This window comes from Caenorhabditis briggsae, assembly GCF_000004555.2.
Source record: "Caenorhabditis briggsae complete genome, chrIII, whole genome shotgun sequence".
Classification (NCBI taxonomy): domain Eukaryota; kingdom Metazoa; phylum Nematoda; class Chromadorea; order Rhabditida; family Rhabditidae; genus Caenorhabditis; species Caenorhabditis briggsae.
In genome coordinates, this window is record NC_013490.2 from 13,534,137 (window position 1) to 13,551,541 (window position 17,405).

The 17,405-nt window shown below is 35.6% G+C and overlaps 2 protein-coding genes across 2 annotated transcripts; both read left to right on the forward strand.

Annotated features, from left to right (window-relative positions):
• Positions 1–5,900: 5,900 nt before the first annotated feature.
• CBG23031 lies at positions 5,901–12,443 on the forward strand (the record flags this gene model as incomplete). The annotated part of the gene is made up of 3 exons (XM_002643060.2): positions 5,901–6,039; positions 11,559–11,797; positions 12,345–12,443. The coding sequence occupies 3 exons, from the start codon at positions 5,901–5,903 to the stop codon at positions 12,441–12,443; spliced, it is 477 nt and encodes a 158-aa protein (XP_002643106.2).
• A 1,018-nt stretch (positions 12,444–13,461) lies between these two features.
• Cbr-php-3 lies at positions 13,462–16,443 on the forward strand (the record flags this gene model as incomplete). Its single annotated transcript, XM_002643059.2, has 4 exons — positions 13,462–13,787; positions 14,688–14,893; positions 15,380–15,567; positions 16,354–16,443. The coding sequence occupies 4 exons, from the start codon at positions 13,462–13,464 to the stop codon at positions 16,441–16,443; spliced, it is 810 nt and encodes a 269-aa protein (XP_002643105.2).
• Between the last annotated feature and the right edge of the window lie 962 nt (positions 16,444–17,405).

The window sequence follows — 17,405 nt, forward strand, 5'->3', positions numbered from 1 at the left end:
AGGACCCCAGAAATTACTAGAATCCATTTCCCATCCCCCCCCCCCCATATCAATACCCAAATATCGATATCAATAGTTGTTGTCAAGCTGATAATATGATGGATCACCTTTTTTTGGAGACTAGCAAGGACCCAGTACGCCCGTCCATCATTGATACCAAAAAAGTATTCGAATACTACATATTCTCTTTTTTTGGGTCTATTTTACTAAATCAGATGTCAACTTTTTTGAATCTTTCTTCCAGAAAAAAAAATAATCCAATCAATCTGAAGTTTGTTACTTTTTATCCCCTTACCGGTAGTTCCAAAAAACATTTAATTCATCAAAATTTTTCGTAGGGCCAATCTGAAAAGTGTCTTTTTTTTGTCTGAAAAATCTGAAAATCTGAATGCTGAAATGTTTTGTTTGTACTCATTTTAACCCGCTAAACTTGCTTATTCCAAAAATATAATTTTCATTTAATTTGGATGAAAATTGATCTCGTTACAGTAACGTTGAAAGTTAGGCTTCGGAAATAATCCGAAATGTTTTTTCAAAATTTCAAAACTTTCCAATTTCCGTCTTATGCATGTTCATTCAATTCCTCCAAACTTGCCGATTTCAAAAATACCCTTTTTATTATATTTCGACAACAGTCAATCGATTTAAATCAGATCTACTGCTTCCTTTGACTCCGCCCCTTTTCCCCCTTGCCCATTTTTTGAATGGTCTCCTGGACCATCTACCAAAAAAAAACGACACTTGTTTCTTTTCTTGTTTTATCTCTTTCTCTTAACATGCTCATTTTTACGACCTTTTCAAGTTTGAGCCGCCCGCCCGTCCGTCCGGTCGGCGGGCGAACATATACAAAGAGTGTAAACGTGTGATATTGAGAAAAGATAACTAAAGAAAAGAAACACTAGGCATCTAAAAGGACCTTCTGCAAACACGGAAAATCGAATTTTATTACCCTGACTCTCTGTCTCTAGATATGATAAGAAATGTGGACATGACCACTTGAAGGCGTCAAGATTGTGTAATTGGTCCTGGGCAATTAAGAAGATTATTTTTCCTCTGAAAATGTTGGAAAAGTAAATTTTCAATATCTAAGGATTATGAGAATTTGAATGATACCAAGTTTATGGAGATATCCTGGGCTTAAGGTGATGGACCTGAAGCTTCCGGAACTTTCCGAAATTCTTGTATTAGTTTGGAAAACTAAGCTAAACAATATACTCGTTTCGACCGGCTTAACCAACTGATTTCAAAAATCTACATTGCGAAAAATTTGACTTGAGAATTGATGAGTTATGATAGATTTAGTGATAAGGACCGGAAGCTTTTGAACAACCCAAAATTTCAAAGTTCAGCAAGACCGGGCTTGTCTATACTCATTTTGACCGGTTTAACTGGCTAATTCCGGAAATCTAAATTTCTTTCAAATCGAACGGATACTAACTGAGTTTTGTTAGATTTTTTGATAGGGACCGGAAACTCTTGAACAACCCAAATTTTCAAACTGTTTCAAATTAGTACTTGTTTATACTCATTCTGACCGGTTTAACTTGATGATATTGAAAAATTAATTTTTATTCAAATTGAACAAATTTTAGCTGAGTTATGTTAGAATAAGTGATGAGATCCGGAAGCTTTAAAAACCTAAATATTCAAACTTATTCAACATGTGGCATGTTTATACTCATTATGATCGGTATAACTTGCTGATTTTGAAAATTAACGTCTTGTTAAATTTGGATTATGACAGATTTAGTGATAAGAGCCGGAAGCTTTTTACCGGAAGTTTCCGAAATTTTCAAACATTTTGCAAACCAGGTTTTGCTTATACTCATTTTGTTGTTCCAAACTTGCTAATTCTAAAAATCTGAATTTCAGAAAACCTTAATCAAGATTAGCTGAGTTATCTTGACCGGAAGCTTCCGGAAAAATTTTGAATTTTTATCCTTTTAATGAATTTTTATATTCATTCAAACTGTTTGGATCTGAATATTCTGGAAAATGTCAAGTTCCAAGCTTCTTCTAGATCTAAAAATCAAAACTCAACTTTCCAGACCTTCTTTTTCTCCTAATTTCCTATTTTGGTCGATATAACAATTTATGCGTCTGTAACTTTGTTCATGAACAAGAAATAGTTATTTAAACTTATATAATCTTGTAGTACTTGTCAAGATCTATTCAACACAGTTTAGTGAATCGAAAAATCTTTGGTAGATCAAAAGTTATAGTGTGCGCAAAAAGGCGCCGCACATTTGTGTCAACTCCTTTGCTCCAGACGAAAAAATGATGAATGAGAAGGGTCCCTTTTTCAGATTAGCGACTCAGATTAAAGGGACACCTGTGGGTTCGCCTACATATCGGTATGTTCTAAGGGGGACATTGAGATGTTTATATAAATAACTAGATTGTGACAGAAGATATGTGTTTTCTATTGACAGGCACACAGGTACCAGGGACACACGTGGAAAAAGGGAGAGGGGTGTACTGTATATCATAAGGTATGGAGACATTCTGAAAGTAGAAGTTCAGCGTCTGTTGAGGAATGTTGGAAATTCCGTGCCACTGAGCTAGCTTTTATGAACTGAATGCCTCTCGGCGAGTTAAGCGAGCTACACTGTCCGCCGCGCTTGCGACCCCTGCACTTGCGGCTCAATTATCTCGGTTCCTATAAGAGATATCAAAATTTTGTTAACTAATAAAATGTTTTTGAATTCATGATGAACATTTTATCAGTTGACAATTTTTTGATATCTTTTATAGGAGCCGAGGTAATTGAACGCAAAGCTCAAGAGCTCGGCTGCCGACAACTGGCGCGTGGTGTGGTTTGTACAGTCCCCATGGCTCACGGATTTTGGAAGTGTGCCATGATTGTGCTCATTTTGAAGCTCTTTGTCTTTTGATCCTGATTTTTTTAAATATCAAGCTGATTAAATGGAAAATTCTGAAATTACAGCCAATTTCCTGAAAATTTCAGGACATATTCCAAAGTATACCATGTTTATACTCATTTTGATCGTCTCGATGTGCTAAACCTGAAAATATAATTTTCAAATGTTCCAGACAGATATTTTAAGAGAAAAAGCGTTTTTTTCAATTTCAGCCATAGTCTATATAATCTTTGGTTGCCTTGTTGTGTCAGGTGTGTGTGCCAGAGAAAAATTATTTTTTCGCTTTTCTAAATTTTTGTTTAAAAATTCAGAATTTAAGAGAAATTTGAGTTTTTTGAAAAATAATTTGAACAATTATGAAATTTTAATTTTAAGAGACAAAATAGACGTCTCCAATTTGTCTAGCAAAAAATTATGGTATTAAATTTCCCAATTCAAAATTGATAGTCTTGTTTTTGAAAGAGTTTTCTGGAATTTCAAAATTACAAATTTCCGAAAAAATTCAAATTTTTGAAAATTGAGAAACTGGGGGAAAATTGAAATATGAAAAACTGAAAATCGAAATTTTAACATTTCAGAATATTCGAACTAATTAGAATAGGTTCTAGAAAAATTCTGGATATTCTGGAAAATTCAAAATCACGAATCTCAAAATCTCAGAATTTCAGAAACTCGAAATCTTGAAACTCTGCACTTCTAGATTCCCAAATCTTAGAATTTCAGAATCTCCAAATTTCAAAATTTAAGAATCTCAGGACAACAGAAGCTCAAAAATTTGAAGTTCTGGAGTCTTGAAATTTAAGAATTTCGAAACATCAGAATCTCAGAGTTTCCAAAATGCAAAATCTCAAAAATTTCAGAATTTCGAAATTTAAGAAATTGAGAATTCAGAAGCTCCTTTTTTCCGGGAAACTTCGAAGGCCCCATATAATTTTGACGTTCAAGTTTCAGAATCAAAAATTCTAGAATCCTCCAAAACACTCCGGTGAAAATTATCCGGATATCAATGACCCCAATACGCATATTAAAGGATCATCGGACGGGGAAAAAGAAGAATAAGAAGAAGGCCAATATGATCGTAAAATTTAATTATTCGTTTAGAGACAAAGAAAAAAGGGATTATGGTATTCCTAAAGGTTACAAAGTTTCCAGAAGCTTCCAAAAATGCCAAAACCAAAAAAGCAAAACCAAAACCAAAAAAAAGTAGTGTACACACCCAATTTGTTCCATTCCCTATATTCCAAACTCCACCCCTCGCTGCGTCCACTATTTGTCCATGAATTACTGTAGGTCTAAGGCGAAGAGGGCGGAGCTTCCACTCCGCCCCATCACCTCGCTCTCTCCTCTCTATTGCATTTTTCGCCCCCAGTTTTATACCTTTTATAATACATGCGTGCCGGGGTTTTAGTGCTCTTTAATCTTTATTACCTGCCCTTAAAGCAGGGTGGTGATCCTAAAATTTGATTTTATTTATTTATTTGATTTTATTTATTTATTTATTCACTATTGCTGTTGTTCAAACTCCGCCCCCTTTTTATATTTACGACTCTTTCCGTTTACTGCTTTTCTGATTAATTACCCCTTTAATTATCTGGTACTAATTAAGACGTTTCTCGATGGAGGCGATGAGGGATTTGAGCATCAGCGATTCGCGTTCCGACTCTTCCTCACCGGCACCGAACAGCGACATCGTTGGCGCCGCAACGGCTCAAAGCTTGTGGAGTCATGGGTTGAGTGATCCGAGTTTTCAGTTTAGGTGAGGATCGGGAAGATTTGAAATTTTGGGAATTTGAATTTGGCGGAAAATTTTGGTCTAGAAATAGCTTCAAAAGCTGATAGAAACTATCCCAGTTCGGTTAAATCTCGTAGCTCTCTGGTAAATTGCTCTTTTCTGGTTTAGAACAATTTTTCAAAAAGTTTGAAATGCTGAAATTGGTCTTAAAATGTTGATTCAGTAAACTAACTGAAATTTAAAGGAACATGGTAAATTGATGGCGCTCTTTATAGGCTCAAACGAACTAGCTTATAGAAAGTAGCCGCGCTCACTTAAAGAGCCCCAATGGCTCTTGAGAATTGAGTTTTTTCTGGTTTAAAAAACCATTCTACCAACCTTAAAATATCAAAATTTGAATTTCTCTTAAAATTTTGATTCTAAACACTTTAATCTAAAGGAACATGGTTACAAGTTAATCGAGCTACATTCCAATTAGTGCGGGCCCTTCTTTGAAGTCTCAAGTCTCTGATGGCTTTTGAATTTTGAGTTTTTTCGGTTCAGTCAGCTATTTTAAAGATTTAAAACTTACAAATTCAAATATCTCATAAAATTTTGATTTAGGAAATTGCAATTCAACGGGGCATGGTTAGACATAAGCTGACATAGAGTATAGTTACCTGGAGAACTTCAAAAACAAATGAGACTTGGAAAAATGTACTTTTCGGGTCTTAGACATAAACTTAAGTGTTTTGTGTTGTTAAAACGTATTCAACTGAAAATTTTGTGTCTAGAATGTTTTAGTTAAGCTGAATCTTGCTTGAATTTCGTTTAAGGTTAGCTCAAGCATACTTCTGGGACAGTAACTCCGAAAATTTAATTTTTAAAGTTTCAATCGCTTTTTAAACGCTCTGAAACTATCAGAATCAAGTTTTGAATAAGTTTTCAGTATAGGTAGGTCTAAATCGCATCGTTTAGAGATAAACGAGCTAAGCGGTCGTCCACTCTTCAGACCAATATACTTACAGCTCAATTATCTCGGTACCTTTAACAGATACCTAACAACTTTAAATTAAAAACTTTGCCTGATATTGTGATAAACGTTTTATGAGTTGACAACTTTCTGATATCTGTTGCGAAACCAAGATAATTGAGCTTGTGAGCCAAACCCCCAAAACGATACGTATCTTTCCAGTCAAATGATGTATAACCCAAGTTTAACTTCTCAAATGACAACGTCTTCATCTTGTTCAACGTCTTCTACACCTCTTCACTCTTCAACGACGCCTTCTGCTTCTTCAACGGCAATGTTCGATTTCGCAGCCACTGCTCAACAACAGTATCTCTATCAATCGGCTTATAATCCGTGGGCCTATCAGGCATATGGATTTCAGTACCAGCCAATGTACACGGGAGCCACTGTTACGGATGCTATGGGATTTAAAGGTCAGTCTGTTTTTCGGAAATTTGAATTTTATCGATTACTTTTAACCCGTGTATAATTTTATCGTTTTTTGTAGACTGGGTGCTTCCTAATCTGTGTAACAGGGTCCTGCCTTTAACCCAATTTATTTTGGTTACTGTAAGAGAAATCAAAAAATAGTCAATTAGTAAAATGTTCAGCGTAATAACAGGCACATTTTATTAGTTAACAACTTTTTGATTGCTCTCACAGAAAGCTAGATAACTGGAGTTAAAGTTGTAGATCGGCTTTTTTTGGGATTTTTCCTTGCAGTTCGATTTTTGAGTTCCTGTGTTGGCTAATCTGTTAGAAAACTACAGTAACCAAAATCTCACCGGAAGTTATCAATTCATCACAAAAAAAACTATCTTTACAACTAGAAAAATGTTGTTTCTTCTTCGTCTCCTACCGTACCCCCATTTTTCTACACACCCCAAAAAATTTTTCCGCATTCTCTTCTGCCTTATCAATTTCCACTAATTTTTTTCCTTTTGATCTAGCCGCCTCAGAATTTTGCGTCCAATTTTTTCGTCCTCAATTTGCTCTCAAAAATTTTCTTTCTGAATTTTCCGGACTTCAGATTTCCCGAATTTCCGTTTTCTAACCACTCCTTATATATATATAATAACACCCATAAAATTATTAATTACCGTCCATTGGCCTGGCCAAGGGGTGGACATAAAATTGGCCTACGAATTAGTACTATTTCTCCTGAAAAAAATCATTTTTTTTGTTGTAAAAATAGACTTCTACAGTACTCCTAGAGGATTCACCAAAAAAGATACCCCTTCTACAGTAATCCTCTGTTTCTCACTAAGTTTCTTTCTTAACATCTCTCTCTCTCTCTCTCTCTCTCTCTCTCTCTCTCTCTCTCTCTCTCTCTCTCTCTCTCTTTTCGTCGGCGCCCCTTTCAAGTTTTTTTTTGCTGGGGGTATGACTCTGTTATACGTGTATCATCATGTACATGTACACAATAGAATTGAAAAAAAACGAAGAAAAAAAGTTTTTTTGGGACGGACTAAATATCGATAAGAAATCTGACTGATTGACAGGTTCACTTTTTTGAGTGGTACTGTAGAAGAAGTGGGCGGGGCTTAATTATGCATAATTAGGATGTGATAAAGCTCAAATGGAGTCTGATGGATTTCAAGAAATGAGATATATAAGCTCAAAGTGGACGGTTTGGGTGGCGTTCTATGAGGGTGTTCGCGGTAACTAGTTGAAATGATTTTGAGTCATCTTTCATGATTTAAACATCTATTATCTCGATTCCTGTGAAAGATATCAAAATTTTGTCAACAGATGAAATATTGGTGATATTATGATGAACAATTTATCAGTTGACAGATTTTTCATATCTCTTACAGTAACCCAGACAATTGAGCTCAAAGTTAACGATTTGGGTGGGCGACTTCTATTAGAGGGAATACGGTATTTTAAAAATCCTAAATTTCTCTGGGTTACTGTAATTCCTCAAATTTCGCAAGGTTCTGCACTTTCTAGATTCACACCTAATCCATAAATCACGCCAGAAATTTGTCATCACCACTAAAAAAAGTCCGAAAAAACTGAGACCATAACTCATTTTGGCGCCATCCCCAGCCCTTCTGAATCCCCACTTCTCCCAATTTTTCTCTAACCACTCTCTTAATTTCAAATGCTCTCTCGTTTTACGACTCCGTGTCTGGTTGGTTGCCTTCAGAAGACGTCGTCGTCGTCGTCGAATTTTCGGATTAAAAACATACACTCTCTCTTTGGTCAATTTCAATTAGTTGGGGGGGGGGGCTAGTGTGAGAGAGAGAGAGAGAGAGAGAGAGAGAGAAAAGATATATACGGTAGTTAAAAAGAGAGAAAGAGAGAGAGAAGGGAACCGAACAGATGAGAGCAGACGGATGGGAGCCGTCGTGGGAATGGAATTGGGGGACCTTGAAGGTCTTGGAGTTCACTGAGGGAAAGTAATTAGCTAATTAGCGGTTAGGGGTAATTAGTGATAATTAGTGAGGAGCCCAATTATCGATTAGCCTAATAATTTTGGAATTTTTGATTTTCAAATTTTTTACTTTTTGTAAACATCGGTTTTTTATTGAAATTTGTAATTCTCCAATTTCCAGTTTTCCGATCTTCGGAATTTTTCATAATATCTGAAATTGTGGATTTCAGCGAAAATGTTTTGAAAATGAGTTCCAGATGAAAGTGTAAAATTGTGAATAGAATTTGCATTTCTAAATCTTGCCGAATCAAAATTCGGACACTCAAATTTTGAAATTTCGAATATTATTTATTTTTCTGAAAGTTACCGATTTTAAAGCTCAATAATCTCGGTTCCCTGAAAAGATATCAAAAAATTATCAACTGATAAATTGTTGATAATTTTATGCTCGACATTGTATCAATTGACCACTTTTTGATATCTTTCCCAGGAATTATAGATAATTGAGTTGCAAGCATAGAGGACGCAAGTCGACCGAGCAGCTTAGCGACGCGTCAACTTTGGGCTCGACTATCTCGGTTCCTATAAGAGATATCAAAATGCTGTCAACTGATAAAATGTTGGTAACTTTTTGATAAGTAATCTATCAGTTGACCATTTTAAGATATCTTCTAGAAGAAATGAAATAATTGAGATCAAAGTTGACTTTCTCAAACGGTGACTCGCTAGACTTTCGAAATCAAAATTTCCCTGAGCTTCCCAGAATCCACCGTAATCCTCTACTCCAGATGTGTCATCATCATTTTTCTTTCGGCAAGTTGTTCGTCTTTTCGTCAAGTTCAAAGTGCCGCCTAGAGAGATGAGAGATGGGTCCTCTGTCTCCTGTTGTCTAGAATTTTACGACGCCGTGTTTTATAGGCGCCGATGCAAAGAAGAAAAGACGGCGTAGCTGTAGCATCAGCAGCAAAAAAAAAGATGCCACTTGATTTTTCGTGTAGATAAGTTACCGTAGTCCCTGAAATGTTTTGTTCCTCACTTTTTTGAATTTCTTGGGAATTTGAATTCAAAAGTTTGAACCGGAAAACCTGTATCAGAAAGGCCGGCACTTATATTGTTCCAAGATTACTCCGGAGGGCCCTTCTATTAGAGAGGTCTCTTCAATTAAAGGCGCCCTTCTAATAGAGGTTTTAAGGTAGCTGAATTTTCAAGTACCAAATTTTCGGCTTAAATTTTTTGACGGGAAAAAATGGAAAAAAGAAGGGCATATATAAGAGCAAACATCGTCTGAAAAGGGGGTCTTCTGAATCATCGAAGAATCAATAAATCGTAAAATTGTCGATTTTGTGAATATTGAAAGTTTTGAATTGAAGGAGGAGGTAAACTTATTGCTAGTTTTGCCAATTTTTAGTAACTGGGGGAAAAGTGGTGAAAATGAATTTTTTGGGAAAAGAGAATTCTGGGAATTGGAGAAAATGATTCTGGATATGGGATCGTTGGAATCTGGAAATCTGGAAGACTTGCAATTTGTTTTCCGAATCTGAAATTCTAGAAAGTTCTGAAATTCTCAAATTTTAGATTCTTCGATTATTTGACTCGGAAATTCTTAACTTCAGAAACTCAAAATTCAAAAAATCAAAAAACGAAAATTCTGAAAATCTAGAATTCTAGATTTCAAAAAAATGCGGATCTTCAAATACACAAATTTTGAACTTTTCAGTTTTATCGGAATCTGAAATTCTTAGAGTCTGAGATTCAAAATATCAAAAATTTTGAAATTCTGAAGTCTCTGGAAACTCTGGAAATCTGGAAATTTGAGAATCTTAAAATTGAAATTTTAAGATTTTCAGAGTCTCAGACTTTCCGATTTTTGGTATTCTAGAATTCTGGACTTCTGAAATGCTGGATGTTTTAAATTCTGAAATTCTGTAACTTTGAAATTTCAAAATTTGGTATATTGCACTTTCATAAATCCAGGATTCAAATTCTAAAATTCTAAATTTCTGAAACTCTAAATTTCTGAAACTCTAAATTTCTGAAACTCTAAATTTCTGAAATTCTAAAATTCTAAAATTCTAAAATTCTAAATTTCTGAAACTCTAAAATTCTAAAATTCTAAAATTCTAAAATTCTAAAATTCTAAAATTCTAAAATTCTAAAATTCTAAAATTCTAGGAATCCCGATATTTCAGAATTTCAGAATTTCGGATTTTCAGTATTCTAGAACCCTGACAGTCAGCAATCTCGAAATTTGAAATTTTTAAAATCCAGGAATACCGGAATCTCAATTTCTCTGGATTTCTAAATTTCGAGATTCTTAAATCCTAGCCTTCAAAAATTCCAGAAGGCACATCTGTTCAGTTGTATTGCGTGTGTGCCCCCCCCCCCGGAGAAAATTTTATGACCGTATCCGTGCAGGTGTTTCATAGAATTCTGGGAACATCATCTGCTGTTGGTACCGGATTACGTGAATGTTTTATACCTTAAACCACATACAATTTATGATTATCCCTGTCCTTTTCTGTGAGTCTGTGTGTCCGGATATCCGTTAATCTCCTATCCGTCAGGTATAGGCATGACACAACTATTTGATTTATGAACGATATGAGCTGAGCAATGTGGAAAAAATACGGGATTAGAGGGGAAGTGAGAATTTGAGAATCTGAAGCACTGTGAAATTTGGGACGGAATTTTCTAGAATTTCAGAAACGTTCAGAAAACCAGAATCAAAAAACCTAGGCATTTAGGAGCCCCAATTTCCAGGAATCTCAAAATTCGGAAACCTAAAGATCTGAAAGTCCGTAAAACTAAAATCTCATTTAAGCCCCGCCCCCTTGAATACCATAATCCTGTCCATCTGTCCCTACCCTATCCCCCTTTAAACAATTAATTTGAGTTGAAAGGAAACCCCGTCGGCACATGTTCCCTTTGAAAACATGGGCCCACTCAGAAGCCCTCCGAAATTTTACGATTCCATCCGAAATTTCCCGCCCCACCTGCTCTCTCTCTCTCTCCTCTCTCTCTCTCTCTGTTCCCATTGGAAATTTTTATTTCTTATTTTCTTTTTGTGTAGATCAATTTTCTCCTAATTTGTTGGATAATTTAGCTTCTAGCAACTGTGAAAATATCCATTTTGTCCCTATATAGCTTTAATATCCCTTTAAAAATATGCAAAAAGGATTTGCCGGGGGCGGGAGTCGAACCCCCGATGCCAGATTGGTGAGCAAAAGCTTTACCAAGTCGGCTAAGACGCACACTTAGAGAAGCTAATGGGAAGGCGTATAGGGGCGCGGTGGTTTACGCAAGTTTTTAGGTACGCTATAACTTATCAGATGTGGGTCATGGAATAATCGACTACTATACTTGCAGTTCGATTACCTCGGTTCCTGTATAAGATATAAAAACTTTGTCCACTGATGAAATATTTGGCATAATATGACCTACATTTTATTAATTGACGAAATTTCGATATCTCTAATTGGAATCGAGATAATTGAGCTGCAAGATTAGATACTTGCTCAACTACTCCAGAATCTTTAAAGGCGCATACAGTACCTCAATTTTCAATTCTTACAGATGTAACAATTCCATCGTCAAACCGTTCATCAACTGCGACGACACCAAACGCATCAATGGCAACACTGTCATGGGCAATGGCATCGGAAGGGAAAAAGAAGAGACAACCATACAAAAAAGATCAAATTTCAAGACTGGAATATGAATATAAGATAAATCCATATCTGACGAATAAACGACGATCGGAATTGTCACTTCAATTGATGCTGGATGAGAAGCAGGTTAAAGTATGGTTCCAGGTTAGTTCGTTTTGGAGTTTAGGGGGAACGGAATCTAAGAATCTAAGAACCTAAGAATCTAAGAATCTAAGAATCTAAGAATCTAAGAACCTAAGAATCTAAGAATCTAAGAACCTAAGAATCTAAGAATCTAAGAATCTAAGAATCTAAGAATCTAAGAATCTAAGAATCTAAGAATCTAAGAATCTAAGAATCTAAGAATCTAAGAATCTAAGAATCTAAGAATCTAAGAATCTAAGAATCTAAGAATCTAAGAATCTAAGAATCTAAGAATCTAAGAATCTAAGAATCTAAGAATCTAAGAATCTAAGAATCTAAGAATCTAAGAATCTAAGAATCTAAGAATCTAAGAATCTAAAAATCTAAGAATCTAAGAATCTAAGAATCTAAGAATCTAAGAATCTAAGAATCTAAGAATCTAAGAATCTAAGAATCTAAGAATCTAAGAATCTAACTTTTCTAACCCCCAGCATGTTTTACCAATTCTTTTCTATTTTTTCACCTTAATTACCCTCTAATTACCCCCAATTAATACACAAATTTTCAGAATCGTCGAATGAAGGACAAAAAACTGCGACAACGCGTTTCGGGACCATTTCCACATGGAGAACTGATGATTCCGTGCAACGAGCGATTGATCAATTAGATGATTTAGGCTCCGCCCACTATTTTCAGCGGTCGAAAAAAAATCTATTGTACCCCCACACCCATCTAACTTCACTTCTCAAAAATATCATTTTTTTCCATAATTCCTATTTTTAATTTCTGAAATCTCTATTTTTTTCCTTTCTCTCTACCGTATACAGGGTTACTGTAGCCCCCCATTTTTGCTTTTGCTCTTTTTCCCCTCCACCGGTACCCATCCCTAGACACCGTTCCGAATTTCATTGTTTCCAACTTTTTTCGAAAATTTTGTATTTTTTGAAATTCTGGAATCTTTGGATTTCTCGAATTCCAGGATTCAGAATTTCAGAATTTTCAGATTTACTAGAAAAAAATCGTTTTCCTTATTTCCCTAAAAATCAATTTTTCCTAAACTCCTGTTGAATTTTTTGTGTGCGTGTGTGTGTTTTATCTTTCCAAAAGAAGCCCACTCTTCCTCATGAAAAAACCCCAATATAAAGTGAATTTTTCTCTCTCCGTGTGTCTTTTTTTGAAAGTACAGTAATCCAATTTTTTGAACTATTTTTCCCTGTCTGTCTGTTTGTCCGGTTGTCCGCCCTGCAAGAAAGCACATAATTAACCCAATTAATCACCCCGACTAATTAATTTTTTCGAAATTTTCAAATTTTCAAATCTTCAATCTCCCCAATTAACACTAATTACCCCCACTAATTGTTTTTTCCGGAAACTTTGCAATTTTGGAATTTTTTAAACTAACACTTCTGCCCCTTTTTACAGATTATTTTTTCAAATTTTCAAATTTTTTCCCGCCAATTATTTTTTCAAAATTTGGATTTTCAGTTCTCCTCCTTCTACTAACACCTTCTCCATCTCTCTAATTATTTTTCCGCGGCTTCTCGATATTTCGTTTCTCGCTTCTCCTTTCCCCCGGTACCCCTCAAAAATGTGCTTTTCTTGCAGGGACCACCCCGAAGTCTTCTGAACTCTTCTGAATCCTCCTCCTTCCGCCGACGACGACGTCATCTGAAACGCCATATGTAATGATTTCTGTGATGCAACACATGATGAACAACTCCTCCACAACGCCCAACGTCTTCATCAAGACGTCTCCAGACTCTTCTCCTGTTTCCTTCAACAAACAATCCGAGTCTCCACCAACGACGTCTTCGGAAATGATGCAGCAGGCGTCGTGCTTCTGGCCATCGGTTGCTCAGCTTCAACAATCGGCATCTGGGTCATCGGGAACATCGAGTGGGCCCAGTAGCTCGGCATCCAATAATCGACCAACTGTTCCACCGACGGATAGCCATTCGGAAAGAGGATCGGAAGCAGCGAACAGTCCACAAATGCCAATACTTCCCACTGGGTTAGTTTTTAGTTTCTGCCCGGCTGACAAGCTACCAGGTCGCCAGCCTTGTCTGCACTTCAAGCTTGATTATCTCGATTTCTATAAGAGATATCAAAAACTTGTCAACTGATGAAATGTTGTTGATATCAAGGCAAACATTTTATCAGTTAGCAAAATTTCCATATCTTTTATGGGAACCGAGATACTAGAAGACAAACTTTCATACTACAAATTAGTCGCCTGGAGTCGACAAACCCCTCAAAATTGAGCTCATTTATCTTGGTTCCTATAAGAGATATCAAAATATTGTAAATTAATAAAATATTTGGCGTATTATGACCTACATTTTATTAGTTGACATAATTTTGATATCTCTTATAGGAACTGAGATAATTGAGCTTGAAGTGTAAGGAAGCTATCAGGTAGCTGAGCTGACCCTTAAGTTCAACTTTTCGAATTAAACGTTAATGACTTTTTGAGAGATTCTTTGAAATCTGAAATTTTTGAATTCTCAAAGAGTGTTTTTTATAAATTTTAAGGTCTAGGAGTTGAACTTACAATTAGAGGGTCACCAGATAGATACATTGCGGCAATCATCAGCTTCCTTTGATTTCACTTCCAGCTCAATTATCTCCATTTCTGTGAGAGATATCAAAATATTGTCAACTAATGAACTATTTGGCATTGTATTACCTACATTTTATTAGTTGACAACATCTTTATATCTCTCATGGGAACCGAGATAATTGATCTTGAAAGGCAAGCTCATCAGAGGACCCTTAAGTTCAATCCCTAAACTTCAAAGATCCTTATTCCTAACCCTCAACTTTAACCTTTAAGGTTCCTTTGAAGGATTTTCACACTTCCAGATTATCTGAAATCCCCCTTGAAATCCCAAAAAGCATAATAATTTTCCAGAATGCCAGCGACGGCAGCAGCCGGTATGTATCCATTCAACACTGGCCGATTCCCAACAGCAAACGATTTTGGAATGATGGTCAATCCATCAGTCTACTCGGATTTCTATAACAACAGTTTGGCCGCTTCATGGGGATACCCTTATGGACAACAATACCCATTTCCATCAGGCTACTCGATGCCAAATTTGGATGGAAGTTTGAATGGTTCGTTTTGTTTAGAAATATATGAAAAATGTACAGCAAGACATGTTTTTTCAAGTTGATTTGAATGGTATAATTTTCGTCAAGTTTGAAGAAAAATTGTTGAAATTATGATCGTCTTGGAGGACCGATCGCGCAGCTAAGTTATCTCGGTTCTTGTTATAGATACCAAAAAGATGTCAACTAACAAAACATTGGAAATTTTATGTTTTACATTTCCTTAGTTGACAAATTTTTGATAGCTTCTATAGGAAGCGAGATAATTGAGCTCAAAGTTAGTAGATGGGTGCGTCGCAGTCGGCAACGCTTGCGGCATCTACTCTTTTAGCTCAATTATCTCGGTTCCTGTGAGAGATATCAAAAATTTGTTAACTAATAAAATGTTAGTAATATTATGTTTAACATTTCATTAGTTAACACACTTTTGATATCTCTTGTAAGAACCGAGATAATTCAACTTAAAAAAGACTCAATTTTTTCAAACTTCAGATGGAGCTCAGCTGGAATGGACATCATCCTCCCATTCGATGAGGAAAAAGCGAAAGCCATACACAAAAGCTCAAACTTTGGAGCTGGAAAAAGAGTTTCTGTATAATACATATGTTAGCAAACAGAAACGATGGGAATTGGCAAAGTATTTGCATCTGACAGAGCGACAAGTCAAGATTTGGTTCCAGGTGAGAGATAGAAAATATTTAAAGGCGCATTACTTGGTTCAAAATTGAATTTTTGGTTTGGGCCAATAATAAACATGTAGGACTTAAAAAGATCTACAAAATTATATGTAGCTTTAAAAAAATAAATTTCCGGTGTTTGGAATACGCAAGCTACGGCGAAATCGGAATGTGTAGCGCCAATGGCCCGTAGCTCAAAAGTAGATAATTTAGTATAGTCGCATTTAGTATTGATTTGTAGATCGTATTAAGTTCTACATTTTAATTTTTAATTCAATATAAAATTCTGAGTTTGAACCGAGTTGTGTTCTAGCAAAGATAAAGCGATAATTTGTTTCCAGGTGGTAGAGAGAGAGAAAGTAGTTAAAGGCGCATAACTTCGTTCAAAATTAGATTTTTTGTTTGAATCAAAAAGTAAAATGTAGGCTTTAAAAAGGCCTACAAAGCGGTATAAAATTTACTGAAATTGAAGAACGGAGTTTTGAGCCACTACGCTGAAAAAGAGCCAGATCTACAAAATCTGACCGTGTAGCGCCGATGGCCCGTAGTTCAAAAGTAGGAAATTTAGCATAGTCGAATTTTGTATCGTTTTGTAGATTTTGTAAAGTTCTAAATTTCACTGATTAGTTTCAATCTCAAATTCTAAATTTGAACTGTGATATGCGCCATCGAATTTCTAAAAAAAAATTGAAAACAAATTTTTTTAGAAGTTTTTTCTCGTAAAAAAATAAAACTTCTAAATTACCTTTAACTTTAATTATCCAATTAACAAAAAAAATGGTTTTTTAGAATCGCCGAATGAAAGACAAGAAGCAAAAGCAGCGAGCACCAGGGGGGGACCCAACTGGAATGCTCATGCCGCCTGGCCTGAGTCCTTGAACAATTCACAAATGCTGGCCTAGAATGAGTTTTCTAGGCCACCCCTCTCATCAACAGTGTATACCCTATTTTTCTGGGTCCCCTAATACCCCCCAAATTCTTTCTTTTTTTCTAATTTTTTTTTCCTAAAATCATTTTTGCTTTTCTAGGTTCAAATTGACCAAATTTCTCAGTTTTCCGTTTTTCGATTTTCAAATTTTCCAAAAATGCAAATTCGCCCTATTCTCAAAACCCACTTAAATTTAAAAAAAAAAGCTCAATTTTATCAGCCTTTTTCGATCCGCATTTAATAAAACCACCCAATTTTACCGGTACCTCTTTTTGTCCCCCAAAATTTTTTTTGTAATTTTTTTCTGAAAAGTATCAGTCTTTTTTGTATTTGTGTGCTCTTTCTCTCTTTGTTTTGATTGAATAAATTTTTGTATGAAAATAATTAAAGCTTTTTTAATAATTTGAAAAAAATATTTGAAAAAAAAAATTTCATCCAAACCTAGCCATGATTATACTCATTTTGTTTGTATTTTAACGACAATTTTAACAAAATTAGTTTCATCCAATTTGAACAAAAATGAAGAGAGTTACGGTAGTTTTAAGCCTGCACCATCTAGCTGCGGGCCGCCTGTGAGACAGGGGCCCCACTTGAGACATGGAACCCGGCCGGTACAGTTAAAAGAGGGATAAATGGGCGGTGCCTATTTTTGCAAATATTGTCACAGAAAGCTCTTTTTTTTAAATAAATTGTATAAAAATAATTTAAAGGGGGACTCCGACCAAAAATTTTTATTGCATTAAAATGTGTTAAAATTTATTTGTTTTTCAAATATTATTGCGAAAAAATTCAAAAAAAATCCGAAATTCCCGAAAAACGGCGTTGAAAAGGAAGAAAATTCAAAAAAAGGTGCCGCCGGGGGACGAGGATTTTCAGTGAGAAACCTAGGCCACGGCACCTGACAGCCTTTCCT